The sequence below is a fragment of the Engystomops pustulosus genome, chromosome 7, assembly GCF_040894005.1.
Source record: "Engystomops pustulosus chromosome 7, aEngPut4.maternal, whole genome shotgun sequence".
Lineage (NCBI taxonomy): Eukaryota > Metazoa > Chordata > Amphibia > Anura > Leptodactylidae > Engystomops > Engystomops pustulosus.
In genome coordinates this window covers 96,406,477-96,432,087 of record NC_092417.1, presented here as the reverse complement: position 1 = coordinate 96,432,087, position 25,611 = coordinate 96,406,477, and the positions used below count along the sequence as shown (strand labels likewise).

Below are 25,611 nucleotides of genomic sequence, written 5' to 3'. Positions count from 1 at the left end.
TTCACCATCAGTCACAGAGATAAATCTGGCACAGCATAATACTGTCTAGTCTAACTCAGCACCGTTTTACTTTGCAACACTTTTGATAATCTCCCCCAATAACTTTTTCCCAAAATAATTATTGCCTGTGTTTTGCTTATGTAAAATAAAGCTGCGTTAGGGGCAGATTTACCAAAAGTGTTGTAAGGTAAGGCAGTGCAGAGTTAGACTAGATAGTCTTTATCAGTGTGTCTGATGCTGAATGATAAAGGTTATTGAGTGTAAGACTGTCTAGTCATACTTAGTTTGCACAAGCTGGGTAATTTTTGAGGCAAGGACTTTCCCCATGAAGTCACGCCCCTTTGTCTTAATTAGTTGTTAAAGTGTCTAAAAATGGTCTTTTATTCTTGATAAATGTGGCATAGACAGTTTTTAAGTGCATATTAAAATAGAAACAAGCATCTGTGGGTGGACTTAGTTTCTATTTGTTTCTTTTTCACAAAGATGTCTATGAAAAAGTAACACAAAACATGACCAAGGCTTTTCTGTCTCTTTAGTCTGAAAAAATCATTGTGTGTTCTTAAAGGGGTTGTCCACTTTCAGGAAATAATTTATATTGTTTGTGTAAGGAAAAAGTTATACAATTTTCCAATATATTTTCTGTATCACCCCCCCCCCCATTTTCTAGATCTCTGCTTGCTTTGCTTCTATAGAAAGCTTTTCTATTTACTTCCGGTGGATAGAATCTGTCCATGGTCATGTGATGGACATGCAGGGGCACGAGCCATTAGTATCACACAACTTTTATTACTCTCAGTGATATTAACGGCTCGTGCACCTGCATGTCCATCACATCACCATGGACAGATTCTATCCACTGGAAGTAAATAGAGAAGTTTCTATAGAAGTACAGCAAGCAAAGATTTAGAAAACCATGAGGAACACAGAAAGTAAATAGAAAAATTGTATAACTTTCCATTACACAAATAATATCAATTATTTACTGTAAGTGGCCAACCCCTTTAAGTACCAAAACTCCCTGCCAGGCTACATGAGAGTGGCCAACGAGCTGGCATGTATTTATCTGGAGAACATTGTGCAATATCTCCAAAAGCTCCTGACACGGCCTGTTACGTTCCCTTATTTGTTCCCTTTTGATTTGTCAGAAGCAGTGTTGTCCTTTTGAGCATACAGCTCATTGCTATATCACCTGGTGCAGGTACAGAGGTAACCTATCATGGATACAACCAGTAGTTTTCCACAGGAGGTTTGCAATCTCATAATGTTTGAACTATCTTTCCCAGGAATGTTTCAATGTAACATTAGTAATTTACAATGTATAAAAGCTACAATAAGCTTACAATTAAATACATTTCTTATTTCAACTTGTGTCATGTAAAGTCCATTTGATCATGGGGAAGGGAGGTTATATGAAGCTTGCAGCACAAGGAAGGAAGTGGATGCAGTAGTGCAGAAAGCCAAAGCCCAGGGTGGGGGATAATGTAAAATCATACAGGCAAAAAGCAGAAGCAACCGAACAACGAGGAAGTAGTTTAGGGCTTTCTCCATCATCATGTTTCGTGTTACATAGCTGTCAGCCATAAGAGCCAGAAGTTATCTGTGAAACATTAGAGTTATGGTGGGTAAGTAAATGCAACAGAGCTATTCAGTTTATTAAACCTTTCCTTATTCTTAGAACTAGAAATTTCAGCATACTGTATGTCCACTGTATTGGTGTCAGTAAACGTGGGTCGTAGGATGCTGTTCACCCAAAAGAATCTAACCTAAGCTTTTAGAATCAGCTTTACAGACTTTATGGAAAAAGTTCTGGACCTTTCTACTAGAGTGTGGTTTTCATCTCTATTTTAAGATCTCTGCTTTTGTCATTGAATACGAAAACATATCCAGAGGCTGAAAATAATAATTACCTTCTAAGGATAAATTACCTTAGATTCTTTACCAGCCTAAAATCCTGCCATTGGATTTCTACCCAGATTAAAACAAGAAACCAACTAAACCATCTCAAGTGTGCAGTCAACTTTAGGCTGCTGCCTCATTATAGATTGTTTCCGATGGGGATGGGGACACTAGACGAACATGGAATCAGAAATGAAAAGTCCAGCTCAGTCTTCTTTCAAGAAGAAGTATTCTTGTAAAATGAAGTCTATATGTAAGTTTAATATACTGTAGTTAGTTAGAGGGCTAAACTTGTATTAATGAATTATTGTATTAATTATATCACATTCTGTTAGTGCCACCAGTTATATGGTGTCCTGTATTGCAGTGTACAACTATACTGCACTTTGGCAATAAACATTGTGCTATTATTAGAGTACCATATCTTAGGTAAATTATATATTTGCTATCATACAGTGGTAAAATAATAATACATATGTACATTGACTGACTAAGAGTTACAACCAGGAAATAAGTGTGCTTTAATGTGTCAAAATAATGATGTTATACAAGTACTATAAATATTCTCCCTAGTTAAACATGACCACCATATTTGATGGGCCATCTGTGGAATCTACTTTAGCTCGGCCAGTCGCACCCCCCTTCTTGCCCCACTGGTGTGAAGGTCATGGATTGGGGTAAATAATCACAAGTAATAGCAATAAGATAGCATTTGCGATTATTACAGATGTGGTGCAGAGGCCCTGATAAATATGCTCCTATATATTTATTTATATCTTCTGTGTGTATGTATGTATGTATGTCCGCTAAAAAGAGGAATCTGAACACATTTACAATTACCAAATTTTGCACAGCCGCTTCCTGTGAGTCAAATAACGTCATAGACTAGGTTTTGAGTCAAAAATTTCCCCCTGCGCTTTTCAAAATACTCAGCTTCTATTTTGCCACGGGTGATTAATAGGAGCTCTGACAGCTTATGTGTAAGGTAATATGGACAGAGATAGAGGGAAACAGACAGAGAAAGACAGACAGACAGAAAGACACAGAAACAGAAACAGAGAAAGAGAGAGACAGAGACAGAGAGGGATACAGACAGAAAGACAGAGAGAAAGACAGAGATATGAACACAAAGAGACAGTGACAGACAGATGGACAGAGAATGACAGATAGACAGAGAGAGACAGAGCAACATACACAGAGAGACAGCAAGACAGAGAGGACAGAGAGAGACACACACAAAGACAGAGGGAAACAGAGAGACTGAGCCATAGAGGTGTTATTTACTATCCTGGGCAACGACACTGGCTACAGTTCGTATATATAATATATATATGTGAATTAAGCTGTTGAGTCACATTAGTATGACCACAACCAGACGCCATGTGAGTCACCTAAGAAGAAGCTGGATTTGCTTTGCAATCTACTCATAAACTAATGTAGTAGTATTACGTGTTGCATTGTCCTTTTGGAAAATCCAATCGCCCCCAGTCAGCATGTATGGGGTTCTTGAGCTATCAAACCTACAAAGAATATTGCCAAAGTCAACAACAGAATTTATTACAAAAATACTTAATTTATAATACGTGCAGTCGCCGGGTTACGTACAGGATAGGTTCTGTAGCTTTGTTCTTAAAATGAATTTGTATGTAAGTCTGAACTGTATACTTTATAATTGTAACCCCGGGCAATATTTTTTTGGTCTCTGTGACAATTGGTTTGTATCACACCTGTGATAACTGTTATAGATGTTTATTGTAGCCCAAGGCTAAAGTACAGTAAATTGCCAATTACCAGATGTCCGTTTGTAACTAGGGGTCGTCTGTAAGTCGGGTGTTCTTAAGTAGGGGACCACCTGTATAAAAACATAGATAAAACCACAACAATAGATACAGGTTAAAACGAGTACAAGATGCTGCAAACACAGCAACATCCCTGTGATGCATTGGTAAAGAGGCAGTAAGATATTAGTAAGGTGGTACTGTGTGGGGGTTGACCATTGATAGATGGAGTTATCATATATGTATAGGAAGTGTATGCTGGGGGCGTCATGGAGTAGTGAATAAGAGCTATTCATTGCTTTTTATACTGCTGGGTATTTGTAGGCTGGGAAAAATGGTATCAATTCACAAAGTATTGTATTGGCACTGTTATGGTCTTATACTACCTACACTGTTTAAAATAATATACGTAAGAATTTTACAGGTAAACATGTGTTTCTGTTAAATCCTTACATATTTTATTTTAGGCTGTTTAGGTAGTATAAAACCACGCCAGTACCAATACAGTACTTCTTGAATCCATACATATTGATGATTATATGTAAAGCCTAGGACAATATTACTTTGTTTAATGAGGTCTATGCCCAAAGTGCCCTATGACTTGTCAAAGACCAAATATAACCAAAGATAACCTACCCATCACAATTCAGCTAGCATCTACCAAAATGACAGACACCCCTTCTTTATCTGCAAGAGAACCTTCAAGTATGTGTATACTAGCACACATGTATACATACAAGATAGGGTCTGTAGGTTTGTTCTTAAGTTGAGTTTGTATGTAACTGTATATTTTATCATTGTAATCCCAGCCAGAACTGTTTTGGTCTCTATGACAATTGCATTTTAAAAATGTTGGGTTGTCATAAGAATCAATATTAACACTAAAGCTTCATTATAGGCACCTTTGATAACTATTACAGCTGATCATTGTAGCCTAGGACTAAAGTGCAATAAATTACCAATATCCAGAGGTCCGTTTGTAACTAGGGGTCGTATGTAAGTCGAGTGTTCTTAAGTAGGGGACCGCCTGTACTATACTGTACCATGTTTGACTCTTAACATTAACCTCCTGGTTGCTGCGAGTGTTCTGGACTGGTAATATAACTATGATTCCACCTGTACATGGACTCTATGCATTCCTCGATATTTGATTTACACTTGTGTGACTACACACGTTGTTTGTGTACTTTGTTACACATTTTTAAGTGTTTTTAATTGTGTGGTCTTTGTCAACAAATTTTTGTATATTTTTGTAACAATAAAGCTTATCTATCTATTGTACCTGCATGGTTGTGATGACATGTCTTTTTGCTTGTAGTTGATAGTTGATATAATACCTTAATGAAGGTTAAATTGTATGTATCTATATAAACATAATGAATTAATATTTGAAAGATATCATATATGATATATTGTATGCTAAACAGGATATGACTTCACTTATGACCTCAATACTTTCTACCGATATACACGAGGCAAAATAAATGCTCTAATTTATCACATTTTGGGAGTTCTGCCTTCTTTCTGGATTTGATATCTTTTTATGTATTTATCTTGCAACACAAATGTCATAGCCATTTAAATGTAGAATATGTCAAATTGTAGAACCTGACATGTCCTTTTTTTTCCAGCAGTACATTTGAGAGGTCAAAGGTGAGCGTGAAGTGTGAGAATAACATGGCGTGGAGGAAAAGCTGTGATTACCGGGCTCTCCCGGAATATGAAAAGAGCCACATGAAAAGGACCCTTGAATTGGGGACTGTAATGACTGTATATAACTACAAGAAGTCTCAGCCTGAGAGGAGGACCGTCCAGGTCATAATGGAAACATTCCAGGTCGCCTGGAGTAAGACTGCTGATAAACTTGAAGGATTTTGTGAGTATAATTAACATTGAATGGAAATTGATAAAATATATCATGTAGGCCCCTTTCACACGAAAATATGCTTGCCCATAGACCATATACAATATCTATAGCAGTATTCGTCAAGGTGTAAAGCTTTGAAGCTACATGGGGTCCTCAGCAGTTGGCTTTTGAAGCCATTTTCTTTGACTGAAGGATCTAAGGAAGTCATATGGTTGCTTGATCTTGAATAGGAGTCAAGTAGTTTATGACCCATAGAAGATTTAGGTAAATTCACCTTTAACTTTTCCTTAACTATTTACTATGGTAGTATTTGGCAAACAGTTAAAGAAAGCATTCATTTTTTTGTCATAGTGGTCTTGTATCTTAAAACTTGTCTCCCCCTCAGATTTATCTTTGGGATTATTTCCCATAGATAAATTATGCCCTGTTTTTTTCTATAATTTTTAAATGAGGTACAGTTTCTGACACCCCCCCCCCCCCCCCCCCCGCCGCCATACTATTGCCTACCCCTGGTAGTAGATACTCCATTAATGCATACACATCTGGAACCAGGCAAACTTTATTGACAAATAAGGCACACACCTAGGTCCCCAGGGTGTGGTGAACTCCACAGTACAAGAAAAATAAAGTAACAAGAAAATGCACAAATCACAATTTACAATCTGTAGAGGAATCTCTTGAAAGGATAGTTGACACCCTACCTGATGATGCTGGTATTTTAGTTTGTAGAAGCTGGGGATTCCCTTTTAAAATGTCCTACAAACCAGACAAGCCATTTGAATGCTACATAGATATAGCCTTGTAATTATGACTATTTTGCAAAAAGATAGGTAGACATATAGTTTGTAAAAACAGCAACTTTTCCATTGCGTCAGCTATGTACTGTCTTGTTGACTTATTTGATTATTTTGTTAATATGTCAGAGTTGTCCATTTGTGCTTCACTTAAAGACTATGACTGACACCTCATTCTTATCTGAGGTCCATCACGCCCTGCTCTTTGCTGGCTGACGATCACTCACGATACACAAGACATTGATAGTTTAACTGCTTTGAGGATTGTATAAGGAAATCCTGATACATAGTATCTTGGAGATAAATATTCTATTTTCCTTCTAACACATAGAAGGTATTCATTCTAATCCGAAAAAAAAAATAAACCTTTTTCAGATACCAACCACAAATCACTTTCACGAGCTGCCACAAGTCTCTTGAATTTGCAGCAAGAATACAATTTCACTGCTGTGCAAGAGGTCAGCGCTTTAAATTGCTTTTCCCTATCTCACATGAAAGAACTAAGCATTTTCATTTATTGACGAGATGATGGTTGAGCTGAGACAAGTTACTTAAATCCAATGACCCCTGACTTGGAGTCCAAAAAGATCTAGTTGTCTGCGTTCAATAAGGACACAGACCCAATTGCTTGTTTTTTCTTAACAATGAATCGTCTCTTAAAGTCACAGCGGTACTTAGCAGCTACAAAAAAAGGTCTCAGTTGATAGCAAGGCAAGCCTGTGCATTTTCTATGCTGTGCTAAAGCGAAGAAGAGTGTAGGTGAGGAAGCCCAAGAAAGCCAACATACTATTCAATATAAGCTAAAGAGCCTATTACACATTGCCGAACAATAAAAACAAATTTTCATCAGCCTTTATAATGTTTCATTGTGTGCTAACAGCTCATCATTGCCCAAATCATCTCTCTATTTGCCAAAGGTAATTCAATGTTGCAATCTATGATTTATTTTTCTGCTGCATAAAAAAATGTGATCACTCCACCAAAAAATTGTTATTACAAAAATATATTCTTCCTTATTGGCCCAATCATCATGTAATAAGGACATACTCCTCTCTGCAATTTCAGAATACGGTAATTAGTTGAAAAGAAGGTAGACATGATGTTGTGGACCCTGACTTGCTTGTGTGCCTTCCTTGTGAAAGTCAGAAATGGGGCAACAAGGTTCCTCAAGTATATTATTATGGCTGTGTCTAAATTGGTGCATTTCCGTAATTGCAGTTGGGATAAATTAACCATGAAGCAAAAAGCACTCAGAAAGTGTTTAGAAATAATGGGGCACATTTACTTAGCTGTCCGACAGAGTTCACTGCATTGTCCGCATTGTTCACTAAGATCGTGCGCCCCCAATATCATGCATGTGTCGCTTCCCCACACAGGTCCGATGAAGTTCACCTTCTTCTTTGTGGTGCAACTAAGTGCTCGGGCTTGCGACACAATTTGAAAGTTAAATCCCGCGCTCAGTCCGAATCTGTTGGATCATCACGCCCCCTAATTTGTGTCTCATAGAAGCCAGCCCAGGTGCGACAAAAAATTATCATGTGCGACACAATCGCAATGCAGATACCTTTTAAATACCTGTCCCCGAAAACGGCAAACAGTTGGGCGAAAGTGCGATCTGTGACCCTTAGTAAATAAGCCCCAATCTATTCAGTGTGAAGTGCAGCATTGTTTTTCCACCACACATAGCATACAGGCCAAAAAGTAAAATCTGGTCTCTTCTAACCCGAGTATCTTTATTCAAAAGCTAGAGGCGTCCTCTACATAATGGGATAAAACCCTGGTTTTCTCGGCTGCTTCCCTAATAGATGTTCCCTTACCTCCCTGCCATGTCTTGGAAGGTGAGCAATTGTGCCTTATCCTTCCATTTATGGAAGATGGATTGAACAATGCTCTACGAGATGTTCAGAGCTTGGTCTACAGCTGCACAGATCAGCTACAGTTATACTGAGGTTACATACACATGGACTATATTAAATTAATCACTTCCAAAGGAAATTGGACGCAGTGGATTTTATTATCAGAGAGCTCAAAACATTCATGTCACATTTTTCAGATTTCAGATTTTTATTTTGCTAATTTTTTCCCAAACTTCACAAAAATTTTTGATGCTGTGTGTTTGCCCATCATGTAAAATATCAATAAAATACATTTGAGTTTGTTGCTGTAATGTTAAAAATTAGGAAAAATAGGGAAATAAGGGGCATGAATACTTTTGTGTAGCTTCTCTTTCTAAATGAGAAATATATAGTAGACATAGCTAAATAATAAAAAAAATTATGGACAGTATAGGACTAGTCATATACACAGGACCACCTGTAATATTAGGGAGGTCATAGATTTGTTCTTGATTTGATCTTACTGCTCTGTAGATAGTGATGTAAATGGAACCATTCCTTGCATATGGGTTGGTTGGATACTCACACTCTATTTGCAGAACAGCTGATTATTTTCTTGGCAGCATCCATTTATATTGAAGAGATTTTACACTTACATCAAGCAAGATTATATAATGTGAGTGCATATATCATACACAAGCAAGCAACTCTACTTAGACCCTGTTGTCTGTGTTCTCCACAATCTACAAAAGGAGACCTGTTTGGGTCACAGGATGATTCAATCTTGAAATAAATGTCCAGCACTGTAGTTAAAAAAATCAAAATACTTCATTCAAAAATATGTTAAAAATACAGAATGGCATGGCGTGTAATTAAAAGTAGAATATAAGAAACAAGATTTTTCTGTACAAAGTCATATTTTAACGTACATATCTTTGTAAGTGGCATACCCCTTTAATTTTTTTTAAAATTAAATTTAAACTTAATTTATAGCATAGTCATATATAACTGATAAATTTAGGGTTTCTTTGCCTTTGTGGGTTTACAAATCGAAAAAAATTAAATTAGAGCTGTTGTTACTTCCTTTTCCTTTACTCCTATTGTAAACTGCTGTTTTGTGTGTTATTTAACAGAGGGGTAAATATAAAATGAAATATATACCTCTATATGATCAGATTAAACATAAGCAGTTGATAAACACCTAGTTTAACTATAACATAAAATATGAACCCATTGCTGCTTAGAATACCAATGTGAATGTAGTTGTCCAGTGTATAATTATAGAAGACATCAATGGTGGTCCTAGGTCCTATAGGCCTGTTGCTGCTTTTACATGTGCAGAAAAAAACAAATCTGAATGAATGCTGGTTGCTAAGCTTTTAGTTAAGAAAAAGCAAGAAAAAAATGTATGGAAAGGCAATTTGGAAGAAATCATGGGCTACACTGAATTGAGGCTTCAGAGTCCTTGCTTGTGTGGAGAGATAACATTGCAGTAGTGTTCAGTTCTGCGGGTTATCATCCCAGTGATACTTTGTGACAAGGAACACAAGGTCTTCATATGCAAATATTCTTCCCAGCATAAACATGACCTCGTTTTGCAGAAAGAACAAAGAGCCTATGAATATATAAAGTTATGGACTGTGTTCTCTATATACAAATTATGACCTGTTATGTTTGTATGCCTCTGACTGGTAGAGACCACATTCTTACAGTCTTCTACTATGAATTGTAAATGCAATTTCCAAAAGCAAAAAAAAACAAACAAACAAGTCAAAAACATCAATTTACTAAACCAATGTATTTCCATACAGTTACCCTCCAAAGTATCTTCACCCCTGAAAAAGTTAAACAAAAAATTAAATAAGAAAATATATAAAAATTTGCCATAGCATTTTTGTAGGTTCATTAGGATTAATAACTTTAGCAGATTGTATTACCTTCACCAAAGAAAGATTCAATTTGCCATTGTCTGCAGTGTATTACCACCATGCCAGAAGATTGTTGGCTCCAGCTTGTACTTCTCTTTGAAAATGGGGCTAATCTGCAATATTGGTTACATTTTCTGGACAGAGGCGGCACTGTTTTTGGGAAAAACCAGGATATTTCTTCTTATCAAGGAATTGTTTTATGTAAAAGCATTCAATGTTAAAATCAATGTCAAAATCTAAGGGCACTAAGGCCATGGCAGCTTCCCTCACTTACCATAATGTTGAGCTATCCTCACAAGCACGTTTACTACCAGTCTAGCCAGTCAAGACACAAAATCCGATGCCTCTATCTTCTGCTGATTGCAGAAGCAGAGCAAAGACACAAATCTAACAGGACCCATCAACCGATCCCTGCATCATGAATGAACATACAGAAATTCACTAAGTAAAGTATGCCAATTGTGTACCCATCTCAGATGTAACCTTAAAAGAAATCTACCATTTAAAAAACCCCAAAAAACCATCTAAGAATACTCTCCCCCGCTCCTCCTCATTCCTATCCCGGCGCTGTCCTCTGCTAAGCTTAACATGCTGGGATAACCTTGAAAAGAAAGTTATAAAAAGCAGCATGGAGCATGGGAACAAGATGTCCGGCTCTCCGGGCTGATAATTATGCACATCGCCCTCTCCCATGCTGGACTGCAAGAGGCGTGAATTCCACTTGACGTCACCTCCCTCTTTCCCTTGCTCCCAAAGTGCATTATTAGCGCTGGACATCTTGCTGTACAGACAATGTTGTAGTTGATAGTCAAAACAGATAGGCAAAGGGTCAAGAAATCAAAAATACAGAATGCAAGATAAATTCCAGCTTGGTCTAAATAAGACTTCTAGCAAGCAGGGAGGAAATAGCAGGCAAGATGTCAGAGTGCTGGTCCAGAAGATAATTGTATTAGTTCTCTTACATGCATACAGGGCAGACCAGCAGGGGAGAAATATGAGTGGAGGAAGATTCTGTCTATCTCAGCCAACTAAAGGAAATTCACCATCAAAATACATCTAGAAAAACCAGGGCACTTACTCATAGATACGGGCACTGTGACTGTAGTAATCTTCTTATGTTTGTTATCCATTGCCTCCATCCTTCTAAAATAAAATTTTTAAGTTATGCTAAAGAGTATGGGGCGCTCTGGTGGGTGTATCCAGAGCCCTTCAGTGCTGCAGATTCACAGGCTGTTATAGTGAGCAGGGCATGTCTCACCCTCCCCTTTCTCTCTCTCTCTGCCTGTGTAATCTAGCAGCAGCAGGAAATGCTGGAGGGAGAGGAGACCTGCTCTGCTAATTGTAACAGACTGTAAAAGGACATCACTGAGGGGCTCTTGAAACACCCCCAGAGCCTCAGGATCATTAGCATAATTATAAAAGTTGATTTTAGAAGGAAGTAGGCCATGAATAACAAATATAGGAAGATAACCACATCCGATGAGTAAGTGGGCCTTGTTTATCATGCTTGATTTTGATGGTAGATTAACTGTTTGCAATCCACAGCGACATCCACTGGACACAGACAGGTATGGTCAAATCAATTAAGAGAGCCAGAAAAGGAGTAAACCAGTGTTCATACTAGGAAGGATAAACACATCCTCAGCCATACTTTGCGGACAGATGATGGTTCTGTATTCCAAATTTTTGTGCTCTAGTCATCTTATTGACATCAAGTCAATAAGACGTGATTGATAGCATTACAATAGAGTAAAACACCACCAATGCCACCAAGAAGAAAATATAAAAATCAAAAAGTGTGAAAACAAATTAAGAAAAAGTGATATATTTTGTCATCTGGCTTTTATGGTAACACATTACTTTGAATATATTCCTCATACACGCCTTTTTATTTGAACTGAAAATTTTTTTCAAGAAACTAGACACCAGCAAAACACTTTTGTCTGCCATTGTCAGAAAATAAGTACAATGTAACCAATAATAGTTATGATGGTTATATTCGGTTTAATGCAATCAGTTTTTTACATAACATTCTGTTATGAAATCTAACAATTTCTCAATTTTTTTACCTCCTTGACACTATGCTCAATGCACCTGTCATTCCTCTATGTTATGAGAACATAAAAGGAAGCTATTTTCCTCAGATTGGTGCATGAAGCATTCATGTGCTTTTGTTTTATTTCCATTCTTCTAGCTGTCATGTTTTATTTCTTCCTGCCTGGTCATACACTTTATTGCATGTTGTCGAAATAAATTATTTGCTCTTTAGTATAAAGAGGGCTGCATTTACAAGGGGCATAAATATCTCTCCTTTGATCAGTAACTTTGAGAGTGAAATATGTAATACCCCAAGTGACTTGACTGTTTTAAACTTGTTGAAAAGTAAGGGTATCAATAACTGTTACTCTTTAAAGAGGTATTCCCACGAAGAAGACAAGTTTCTTATACGTACTCGGGATAACAAAATAACACATTCTCTAATTCACTGTTATTAACAATAATGCAGCATTTCACAGATATAAGTCCAACCTGTCTCTATCAGTCGTGGTGTGCACAATTTCAGTTGCCCCTAGACACAACCCTGTAACTTCTGATTTAGGGTCTGTCTCTCCCTGCTCTGTGCCAGTGGCCCCAACCCCCTGCAGTCTGGAGCTCAGAGACTCTCACTTCCTGCCAGGAGAATGTGAGCAGAGAGAGAGGCTGCAAACTACAAGGAGATAAGTGATCCAGAGGAAGAGTGAGGCAGGCACATATCTGTGAGATGTACTAGTGCTCACAGTGTAACAGTGTAAAAGTCTGTCAGCCTCTGTGTAATAGGCATCATGCATCTCATGCATCTCTGATCTGTCTATGTGTCAGTGTGTTAGTACAATGTCAGAAGTCAGATGAAAGTGTATATACACCTGTACCCTGATAATCTAACCACATTGTCACCCCACAAAACTAGATGGAGGCCCCGCCCACACCCTAGGATTTTGGACTGACCAGCCTAGGGAGTGATAGGAGCTAAAACAGCAATAACACTGAGTAACATTCTAAAATAAGGGGTTAAAAAGATCATTATTGTGTTAACACCACTAGGGGATAGAATGTGAGAATTTCTTTCATGGGAAAACCCCTTTAAAGAGTTTATTGTTCTAGTTTTCTCCAGAGCTCTATTTAGCATTCCATTTTAGTCATGAACAGGAAAGTGAAATTTTATCATTCCTGAATGCTAATTGAATATCTTTAGTTAGAAAATAGGATACTCTGTACAATGGCTGGTTAATGCTTTTGGTTGTGTGACTTTCTCAGACCATTAGTTTATCCTATCATGCCCTGCATGATGCAGACCTAGCTCTTAAGACTTTATTCTATTTGTACTGGGCACCATCACACCCAAACACACACATAACCTGATGATCTGAGGGAGAGCACAAGGCCATAAATGATAACTAATAGATTATACTGTTATTATGTCCAATATATATATACAAGTTCAATTTAATTTAGTTGTTATTGCAGGTTGTTCAGAATGAGTCTTAAAGTTGTCAAAAATATAGGATAAGAACAGATTTACTATTACAATACATTGTAATTATTTTCCCCCTTTACCAAATGGCGTAAAAATGACCATCGGTGGAGTCATCCGGGTGAGGGTGTTCCTGCCCCTGCGCACTCGCTATTCTCTGAACAGTTGCTGGTAATAGCGCAATTTTATGCCAGGTCTGCATAGAATTGTATGCCAGTGCAACTGTCCATCGGATACATCAGGAGACCAGAGGTGGCATATGATAAATGTCCCCCATAGTTCACATCCTGACCCATGTGTCTCCTTGGATACACACTACACACATACCCTGTGTGGATTTGGATAATAATGTATAGCACTCCATGTCTGAAACCTCTTCTACTATCTGTAGTCTACAAATTCCAACAACTCCTACATGACATTCAAAAAGTTCTATGCAACACCATAGCTGACTAAAAATAAGGTAATTTTTAACTCTGTGCTTGTTAGAAAATCATTGCTTGTAGCTGCATTACTGGGGGCCAGGGGTTGGGCTGCCTGTAAAGTATTCATTTTATGTACTTCCTCAAGGCTGGTGGGAGACACCATGTCCTAAAAGAAACAGGAAGAGCTTAGTGCCTGTCCATTATATGTGGTGTAAACCACTTCCTTCACCTTTCTCATAAACGTCTTATCAAGAAGAAACATGCATTGTAAAGTGTAAGGGACAGAGACATTATTACTTATTGTATGTGACAGTATTATTGAGTACAGATGAACCTATTGATCTGTGAGAACCTAGGGACAGCTTTTTGTGATTCCATGATTTCCATTATGTAGTCAGAATATGTGCCCTACCAGGGTGCCACTGATACCACTGACATCATAACATGTACAGTCATACACTGGTGCTTGAGGAAGAACACATTTCACTGACACTTAACATAAAAACAACTGAAGGTCTTTCACACTCAATATCCCAGGAGAATATTATATATAAATATATTGTGATACTTTTGGTCCTACAAGAGAATACAGTTACACTGTTTCACATAAATGCCAGAGTGATATCTAATGTCCCCCAACAGTGACACTTTGAGAAACAATGTCCTACATGGTCAATTAGTATCAATGTTCCTTAGTAAAGCACTCCCAAGGATATCATCATAGACTTTCTGTTAACAAACAGCATGAGAACAGAGTAAGTATAGCTTAGAGACCATGCTTGTAGACCAAGAAGTACCAGTACTATGCTTTGAAAATCAGCAGTTTAGTAAATTATGTGCTTGAGAAATTCTTCCAGAAATGTTACATAGTGAACGATTTGTGCCCCAACAAAAGAAAACTATTATTGGCAATGTGTATGCAATAGGCTATCTGTGTTATTAATACATTTGTATTATGATATATTGTCTCTTATTCATTTGTAATTTGATTTTCATGACCTTTTACATAACTAGATGAGTATACATGTCCCTCAGTTTAGACTTGTCACCATATAGCAACCCTATTCTACCCTTGGGGCTCACCTCAGTGCTAACCTTCTGACTGCTGCAGGCTATACGTGTCACCAAAGCAGTGTGCGATTCCAAACCTAGTGAACATTTCCACGTGAGCTTTCATTCACCAAGGAATACCCCAGAGAATTCATTACATGTGCAGGATTATGATTGCCTTTGTATTGATGAAAAGTTTATTATGTATGAGTTCTATTCTTGCAAATTTCTCCCCTAAGGTTGTTTGAAGTCAATTTGGGCATTTAAAGTGTTGGTAAACACAAGATAAATATACATGTTTCTGTTTTCATTTGATAGAGAGCTCTCATCTGAAACGTGGTATGTAACAGATTTCCATTAATAAACCTCTGTTTGTGACTACTACTGTCACTTACCCTTCTTGGCATCTACACAACAGCTTCTTTTGTACCTTGATTTTCACCTTCTAAACAACATGAGGCACTGCTTTAGGCACCTTTCACACTAGCAAGTGGGAAGCGACAAACTCGTATCACACTCACAATTTGTGCTGGTATGAATGTCTGGACCAAACTCTGACAATCAGAACAGAACTGATATGCTGAGTTCAGCTCCAGTTGCTCAGCATTTGGCCCAGACATTTGAGCCAGCACACACTGGCAAGGGTGATTCGAGGTGGACACTTGTGTGTAAGGAGCCTTATTGCCTAAAGCTATGACACCCTGAACAGTCCTCTACAATAGCATGCAATAGGGATGCAATAGAGAGAATTTATTTTTTAAAGGTTTTCCTTATAATAGTATAGGAATACTTGATGCTATATGATGCTTTGTACATGGAGCTAATAGCACAGGCTTGACTTCTGTAGACTGAAATACAGAAACCCCTAAAAAAATAATTCATTTGAAAAATGTCTTTTTACAGTGGATCTGTCTGAAATTAAAGAAATCCGTCAGGGAAAAAACTGCAGGGACTTTGAGCGTGGGAAAGCTTCACGAATGAAGGAGGATTGCTGCTTCACAATCTTTTATGGGAATCAATTTGTGCTAAACACCTTAAGTCTGGAAGGTAATCTATGATATGAAATGCAAAATGGACCCATAACCCTAATAATAAACCAATTAGGTTTTATTTATGTAGCCCAATAAAAATGCAGGGTAGCAGTGATTAACCAAACATATAACTTGGTAGGGTTGGTGCCAGATCATTTTATGGCAAAATTCATTTTGTAGGCATACAATCTTGACTTTCATAGATTTTTTTTTATTGTGATCTAAGTATAGATGCTGGGGATGTGGGTCCTGTGGCCACATATTACTGCGTGAGTATGTCATAAAATTGTAGGCAATATTCTGCTTTTAAAGCAGCGTACTGAATGGCCCACATTTATCAAAACTAGTGCAGTCTGTACTATTATGCAGAGTATGCAGAGTGTGCCAGATTATTCAAAACTGGTGAATGGTCTTCACAAATCTGGCGCCCCTGCACTGCTCTGGAAGTGTGCACCATTTTTTTATGCTGCAGAATTGTAACACAGACAGAATTGTGCTGCTCGTCAGTAATAAATGAGGAGCAAACTCCGACTAAGCAATAACTCCCCCCGTTAGGTGCACATTTTTTTTGTCTTGTCAGACACAGTGTAGACACTTTATAAATACATGGGCTGCAGTTTGCACATTCTTTTTAGTGCAAAGTCAGACAGAAAACTGGTGCAAACACTTTAATAAATGTGGGCCAGTAAGTTCTTAAACAATCTATGCCAGATAATAGACCAACATGTTTTGATCATAGACTTGCCAAATTCGATTCATTAAAGCTTTGTAAATTTTTTCAAAAGATTTTGTTGTTGGTGATGGAAAATTGGCAGTTTCGTAGCAACTCTATGAACTGATACTGAATACTGTAGATTCGCTCATCTGATTTTATCTTGTAGCTGACTCTCTGGAAGATGCAGAAAGGTGGAGATGTGGCTTGAATATTTTACTTGAAGAAGTGAATTTGGCATCAACACCAACTATTATAGAAAGGTATACAGGAATTCTTAATTTGTTGCTTGGGGTACATTGGTTTAAAATGTTGGTTCAACTTTGACCAGATTACATCTAGATATATATGTAAAGCGATTGCAAATACACCGCTTTCTTTATCGGGACCCAATTTACTGGAACTTTTACAGTTACATGAATTTCAATGTTACAGGATTGATAAGTACATTTAGTAGAAGGCTTCTTACATGATTTAACCCCTTAGCGCTCCGCGCCGTAGCTGTACTGCGCAGCTTCCGACGATTAGCGCTCAGCGCAGTACAGCTACTGCGCGGAGACGATGCCGGTTCAGCGCTGCATAGCAGCCGAACCGGCATCGTTAGCCACGGGATTTCAGCGGTAATCTACCGCTGACATCCCCGGCTAACACCCGCGGTCGGAGTGGGCTCCGATCGCGGGTGTTTAACCCGTTAAATGCCGCGGTCAACGCGACCGCGGCATTTAACATGCCTTCTGGGGGTCTTTACCCCACGATCGCCCCCCCCCCGCACCGTTTTCGGGGGGGGGGAGGGCGATCGCGGTTTTGGCTCCTCTGGGGTCCGATCGGGACCCCAGAGAAGCCTGGAGGGTTTACCTTTAAGATGGCGTCTGTGACGTCATCTTAAAGGCAAAGTTTCAGCCTATGCATCTGCATAGGCTGGCACTAATAATACCCTGCAATACATTAGTATTGCAGAGTATTATCAAGAACAAGCAATCAGATGATTGCTTGTTCATATCCCATGGTGGATCATGTAAAAAATGTACAAAATAATGTTTTTCAATAAAAAATTACTTTATAAATCACTAAAAATGCCCATAAGCCCCAAAACATATAAAGAGACATATAACGCTCAAAAGAGTCTAAATCATAACACAAACCCCACATATATAGTATCACCACGTCCATAACAATCCATAGAATAAAACTAAATAACTATTGAACCCATATGATGAACGCCGTAAAAAAAAAACGTCAAAAACCTGCCAAAAATTATGATTTTTACCTATTATATCCCACTAAAAATGCAATAAAAAGTGATCAACAAAACATATGTACTCCAGAATGATATTGTTGCAAAGAACAACATGTCCCGCAAAAAACAAGCCATCAACCAGCTCTGTAGCCAAAAACGTAACAATGTTATGCCACTTGGAAAACAGCGATGCAAAAATTATAGATTTTTCCCCACATTAGGGTTTTATTTGGCAAATTTAGTAAAACATAAGAAAAAATATTCATGTCTGATATCCCCGTAATCGTATCGACCCATAGAATAAAGATAACAGGATTATTAGGATATACGGTGAACACGAAAAAAAAAAAAGTAAAAAATCCAGTACAGAATTGATGCTTTTCTACTCATGACCTCAAAAAAAGTTCCAAAATTTTCAACAATAGGTGATACCAACCCCAAAATGGTAACACTGGAAAAAGCATCTCGTCCCGCAAAAAAAATGCCGTCACATGGCCCAAATAACGGAAAAGCGAAAATTTTATAGCCTTCAAAAGGGGGCAACCAGAAAACTAAAATCCTGGCAGCTGCAGGGTGCTCCTTCCCTTCTGCGCCTCGCTGTGCCCCCATAACACAAGTAACGGCCACGTGTGGGGGGTCGCTGCACTCAGGAGAAATTGTAGAACAAATTTTATGGTGAGTTTTCTCTTTTTATCTTTTGGAAATGTGTAAATTTTAGGGCTAAATGAACGTATAACCGACAAAATTTGACCATTCTAAATTTCACCGCCATTTTGATTCAATTACTATGAAGGGGTTTACAAAACTTTGTAAATGCTGTTTCTGATAGTTTGTGGGGTGCAGATTTGAAAATGGGTTGGTTATATAGGGGGTTTTGTTGCTAAATATGTAAAATTTGATTTCAAACAGTATTTATCCCCAAAATAGTCAATTCCGAAAGTACGGAAAATCGCTATTCGATTTGTAGGCCACGTGACGGCAAAATAAATTATCCAAACATTTCAAAAATTATGAAAATGTAAAGTAGACAAATGGGAAATGTTATTCTGCAAGTTATTTAGGTGGTAAATCTATCTGCCTGAAAACGCGGGGATTTAGAATTTCGAAAATGGCAAATTTTTCTAAAAATTCATCATTTTTTTCTTTTTTTTGTAAATAAACGCAAAACTTATCAGCCAAAATTTACCACTAAAATGAAGTACAACATGTGGGGAAAAAACAATCTCAGAATCGCTTTGATAAGTAACAGTGTTCAAAAGTTATTACCACAGGAAGAGACACTGGTCAAATTTCAAAAAAAAGTTGCGAGCCTTAACCTGCAAACAGGCTGCGTCCTTAAGGGGTTAAACAGAGCAAGTATGTCAAAATATGCAGGATACATGTATATCCAGCATATTCCTAGACAAATACTTTAATGGCTCTTTAACTATAAATTATAAGCATAAATGGGTATATGAATAATACCAGCTAAGCTGATAAGAAGCAAGGGACACACTGGAAAAGTTCATTGTCTACCACTTGGCAATGTGGTAAATTTATCAAACATTGCATGATATTTATGTATATGTAATAAGTACTATATCCTGTAATTTTCACTCTGGCAACGGCTTGATAATAGGGTTGACACTTGATATTTCTCTAGAAGTTTTCTATACAGCAGTTATCTCATCAGGCAAGACAGACAGGACTACACTACAGGACTACATCTAAAAAATGGAAAAGTCATTTCTAAAAAAAAAAAAAAAAAAAAAAAAAAAAAAAACTAAGTATACTGGTAGGAAGGATTCTGACTATGTCAGCATGGACCGACACCACTGCTGGGGACTGAGCTTTGTGTATAATATTGATATATAATTCACAGTTTTCTTGTTTCCTCGCTATGCAGCAGAGCCTACACTGTACGGATTCGTCATGGACAATGTGAATCCAGCCGTAAAGGGGTTCTCCCACGAACACAAGTTAGGCCAATCCACAGTATAGGGCCTAAATTGTTGATCGGTGGGAGTCCCAGTGATGAGACCCCCGCAGATCAAAAAAACAGGGGGGGGGGGTCCGATGGGGTCCCACGTACCTCCGTCGGACCACTCGTCGCTCCGTCAGAGTAATGGAGCAGACGGCCACGCATGACCGTTCTGCTTCAATAATCTCTATGGTGTTTTGGAGCCACAGGTTATGGGCACCTTGAAGTCATTGTTGGATATTAATCAGGGCTTGTACACTAGTTTTCTGGTGTACCAGCCCTGAAATAATATTTCCTGGCGCTATGCAAGGAATTGTGATTACTTCACCCTAAACTTCACCTCCTCAGCTAATGGGCATGGAGGGGCCAGGACCTAGCACCTGTGCACTAGCCATGTTTTTTTCCTAAAAGTGTAGACTGATTCTATACCAATAGCCTACCAGTGCTATGCATTTTCTACATTTTAAATGGATGTGCCATGGCATCCTTCCCAGAGTATTCAGAATTTAAGTTTCTTCCTGTGCACTAGCTACAGCATGATAAACTATGGACACAGGGTGGGTTCACACATTACAATTAAAATTACACGGTAATCAGTTTTGATGTGGTTTTAGATGCAGTTTCCTATTTTAACAGGTAAATGCTATGAACTGAACAGAAAAATCACATTCAATTAAAGGTTTCCCCTTCAACATCAAATTCACCTGTTCATTCCATATCTTTCACCTGTTAAATTAAGAAAACTGCACCTAAAACCACTGACTTGTAGTAGAGGTAAATTTAGAAAGACAAGGGGGGATTTACCGGCACCAAAACTTCTGGGAAAGACATTACCACTTACTAATGCTGGAATGAGGATATACCTACACATAGCGTCTTTGCTACAATAATGTTAACTAGGTTTTAGATTCCTTAAACTGAGAAAATTAAGACTTTTTATTATTTCTTCAGCTGGCTGAGGAAACAGATCTACTCTGTCGATCAGAGCAGAAGAAACAGGTAAGATGACATTCTTCATAAGTTTCATTTCTGTCAGAGGAAAATATGTGCTACACAATAAAAAAGAATAAAAGAACAAACTATTAGAAACTTATGGCCAGATGATATTTTTACCACATTTTTGCTTTACGACTGCCGTATCAGTTTTTGATAGAGGACACTTCATTTTTATGATGGATCTTCAGAAGAAGATAGCAAGACATCGGGTCCTGCTACAGCCCTTGTTATAATGGGGTCTGATACCAGGATGTTTACCCTTATAGACGCTATGGTCATCTATGGATTGCGATGTATAATGGGCTTTAGAGGGAGGGGGCTTTCTCTTTTACCCCCAGTATCCATCTTTTGAAAAACACCCTACAAATTTGGTATTACTGTATTTGTATTAACCCAGAGAAAAAAGCTTTATGTTATTTATGTTACAAGGTAAATGCAGCTAAGTTTTAAGAGTAAAATTTACCTAAGACCCTTTATCATACATTCTTTTAGTATGGAGGCATGAAATAGTTTGAGCCTCTTACAATATGATGTCACGTCTGCTGAATTGAATTCACTGCCCTCATTCCTATTAACTTAATTCTATGAGTGTAGAAGTCAATTCTTTCTGTAGAATCTCAATAACCTTCTCTTCCTGCAGGTTTCATTCTGGCTGAAAAAACATTGTATACAAGTATTGATTATTATAGCTACCCATGTTATTTAGTATTTTAGTAAAAGCTTAGCACAATGGTCTCTAACCTTTCATATTTTTCTGAGAACACAACTCCCAGCATGTGCTTGCAGCCTGCTTGAGGACCTGCCTCAGCAACTCTCAAAAAGTTTGACAGGATATTAGATGAGATTCTTCGCCCATTCTCATGTGACCCAAACTTTCTTCCATTGTCCTGGGGAACTGTGAACCAGGGAGGCTTATTCAGGAAGTACAGGATGTGCTTTTCTTTCATGTTTGGCCCATGAATGAGCTTAATCAAGTTTCTCAGAGAATTACAATATTTTATTTTTGATATTTTATCAGGAACTACTATTCATACCAGGCTTTTCCACTGTGGGGAATGCAAATGTTTTGTTCCTTGTTGGTGTTCTTTCTTTTGCATTGGGACATTTATCGACCCAGAGATAAATTTGCAAATGACCCAAAGAGATTTGATAAAGACTAATAAAGACAAACATCTTGTAGATGGCATAAACTGTCAGAGCAACAGCTATAGTCTGTTTGTTAGGGTACCCTGCAATCTCATTAGCATAATTTTAGAAGTTGATTTTAAAAGGAAGGAGGCCATGGATAATAGATATTAGAAGATTACCTCTGTCACAGTGCCCGGGTCTATGAGTAAGTGTCCCTGGTTTATCATGCTTCATTTTGATGGCAAATTTCCTTTAAGTAGTGTAGAAAGTGTGAAATCCAAAGTGTCCCAATATACGAAAGTATGTGTATCTAATACTCTGTTTTCAATCAGTTCAGTTCCCCCTCGTTCAAACATTATGTACCAACCCAATACAAAATAAGCTGTAGGGCCCCTGGCAGTATCTACTAAACAGTGGAAGGAACCATAAGCAGAGAGTGTCATCCACTGTGTAGTGGCCATGACGAATTACTGCAGGATCAGTTTCCATTAAAGGAAAACAGTATTCTGTATTAGAAACAGTATTCATTGTTGGTGCATTGTTAGTGACACTATTAGTAATGTCTCACATCTTCAGGGTCATGCTGTGTGGATAATGATAAAGTATTCTACTCTCAGACTGTAAATGTAAATCATTTAACAAAGTTCCTTTTCCCACATTAATGACACTTTTTGCCTGCTCTTGGATACTGCTTTGCATACAGAGCAATAGCAATAGTCTATTTGTCACATGATAAAAATTTACTAAACATAAATAGACTTATAATGCTCCAGACACAATTTGTCTTATCTTTACCTTTCTATGTTCTTTTATATGTAGATTACAAATGCTTTGCAACCATTTTTTATTTTGCACCACTGCATCTAAAGTAATAAATGAAGCATTATCCTAAATTTTTGTATTTACAGTTCCTATGGCCATATGTGCCTGGTCTAGTTTAACTAGTTTAAAGTTTGACCCTTCGGATACCAGTTCCTCCACTGCATCTGTCTTTTTCTAATGTTTGTAGGTTAGTAAAAAGCTGGCATCAGAATACAATAGAAGTGATCAAGGTCAAGGCAGATTGTAGGCAAGATGGCTGACTAATCACATTCTCTAAGGCTATGTTCTTATCTGGTCAGAAGCTCCATTAGGAGACTCAGTTGCAGATTTCATCAAAAATCACTTATCAAAATGTCCTGCATATAGGATTCCAAAGTCTGGAAAAATGATGGTCCCTTGAACAGAAGCTCAGTGGACCATTGGACCACATTATAAACTGGAACATCAGAATATGGGTTCTGTAGGTGTGCATAATTTCCCTCCATTACTTTCAGTGCAGAATGGAATAAAGAAGAACAGACGAGAACCTTGGATTCTATTGGAAAAAGGATGAAGTTTAATAGAGTTAAAGGATATTGCTATTTCAGAAAATAAATTTTATTGTTTGTGTGATGTTCTACAATATTTCAATATACACTCACCAGCGACTTTATTAGGTACACCTGTCCAACTGCTCGTTAACACTTAATTTCTAATCAGCCAATCACATGGCAGCAACTCAGTGCATTTAGGCATGTAGACATGGTCAAGACAATCTCCTGCAGTTCAAACCGAGCATCAGTATGGGGAAGAAAGGTGATTTGAGTGCCTTTGAATGTGGCATGGTTGTTGGTGCCAGAAGGGCTGGTCTGAGTATTTCAGAAACTGCTGATCTACTGGGATTTTCATGCACAACCATCTCTAGGGTTTACAGAGAATGGTCCGAAAAAGAAAAAAACATCCAGTGAGCGGCAGTTCTGTGGGCGGAAATGCCTTGTTGATGCCAGAGGTCCGATGCCTTGTCGAAGCCAAAATGGGCAGACTGGTTCGAGCTGATAGAAAGGCAACAGTGACTCAAATCGCCACCCGTTACAACCAAGGTAGGCAGAAGAGCATCTCTGAACGCACAGTACGTCGAACTTTGAGGCAGATGGGCTACAGCAGCAGAAGACCACACCGGGTTCCACTCCTTTCAGCTAAGAACAGGACACTGAGGCTACAATTTGCACAAGCTCATCGAAATTGGACAGTAGAAGATTGGAAAAACGTTGCCTGGTCTGATGAGTCTCGATTTCTGCTGCGACATTCGGATGGGTAGGGTCAGAATTTGGCGTCAACAACACGAAAGCATGGATCCATCCTGCCTTGTATCAACGGTTCAGGCTGGTGGTGGTGGTGTTATGGTGTGGGGAATATTTTCTTGGCACTCTTTGGGCCCCTTCGTACCAATTGAGCATCGTTGCAACGCCACAGCCTACCTGAGTATTGTTGCTGACCATGTCCATCCCTTTATGACCACAATGTACCCAACATCTGATGGCTACTTTCAGCAGAATAATGCGCCATGTCATAAAGCTGGAATCATCTCAGACTGCTTTCTTGAACATGACAATGAGTTCACTGTACTCAAATGGCCTCCACAGTCACCAGATCTCAATCCAATAGAGCATCTTTGGGATGTGGTGGAACGGGAGATTCGCATCATGGATGTGCAGCCGACAAATCTGCGGCAACTGTGTGATGCCATCATGTCAATATGGACCCAAATCTCTGAGGAATGCTTCCAGCACCTTGTTGAATCTATGCCACAAAGAATTGAGGCAGTTCTGAAGGCAAAAGGGGGTCCAACCCGTTACTAGCATGGTGTACCTAATAAAGTGGCCGGTGAGTGTAGTTTCTGTATCAATTCCGCATTGTTTTCTACATCTCTGCTTGCTGTCCTTCTATAGGAAGACTCTATGTTTATTTCCAGTGGACAGAAATATGACCATAGTCACACCGGTGCACCACTCGTTATATCACACATATCTGATGACTCTCTATGATACTAACGAGCGGTGCACCTGTGTGACCATGGTCAGATTTCTCTCCACTAGAAGGAAACATAGAAGCTTTCTATAGAAGGACAGCAAGTACAGATCTATAAAAATGTGAGAAATTAATAGAGAAAGTATATTGGAACATTGTATAACTTTTCATCATACAAACAATACCATTAATTTGCCGAAACGGTAATACCCTTTTAATGAAAAAACAAACAAACATATTTTGCATAAAAGAAAGAAATTGAATGGAGGTTAACTTTAAGCATATACAAGGATTCCTTCCTGTAAAAACAGTGAGACTATAAAACTATCAGCTACAGATTGTTGTGATGTTCCTGTAAGACATGGTATAAGAAGTCGTTGCTAGCATGTCACTTGGGATGGGTCAATAATCATGTGATTTATTATATTCTATCCGGCATCTTGTAACTTTTCCCTTTCATAGAAGAAGAAAAACTGCCGCATTCCTCAAATGATTGCTATCTTTGTACTGAAACATAGTCCCCGATCAGGAAACATATCTGTTCAACAAGAAGAGGTGAACAAAGGTTAAACAACCAGTGAAACACAAGCTACAAATAAATAGAGTGCAGTGTCTGGAGGCCGGCCTCCGCACT

The 25,611-nt window shown here is 38.3% G+C and overlaps 1 protein-coding gene across 6 annotated transcripts in view; it reads left to right on the top strand.

Annotated features, from left to right (window-relative positions):
• Positions 1-25,611, top strand: part of PLCG2 (phospholipase C gamma 2) — a 102,749-nt gene that overhangs the window by 10,263 nt on the left and 66,875 nt on the right. For 2 of the 6 annotated variants that reach the window (XM_072117274.1, XM_072117269.1), the window contains exons 2-5: positions 5,306-5,550; positions 15,988-16,131; positions 16,997-17,090; positions 20,976-21,023. In XM_072117274.1, coding sequence (XP_071973375.1) covers positions 5,352-5,550; positions 15,988-16,131; positions 16,997-17,090; positions 20,976-21,023 — 485 coding nt within the window. In that variant the 5' untranslated portion in view covers positions 5,306-5,351. Of the gene's footprint in view, positions 1-1,485; positions 1,623-5,305; positions 5,551-15,987; positions 16,132-16,996; positions 17,091-20,975; positions 21,024-25,611 lie in introns of those variants that run through there. The other 4 variants (XM_072117270.1, XM_072117272.1, XM_072117273.1 and 1 more) reach the window with 4 other exon arrangements.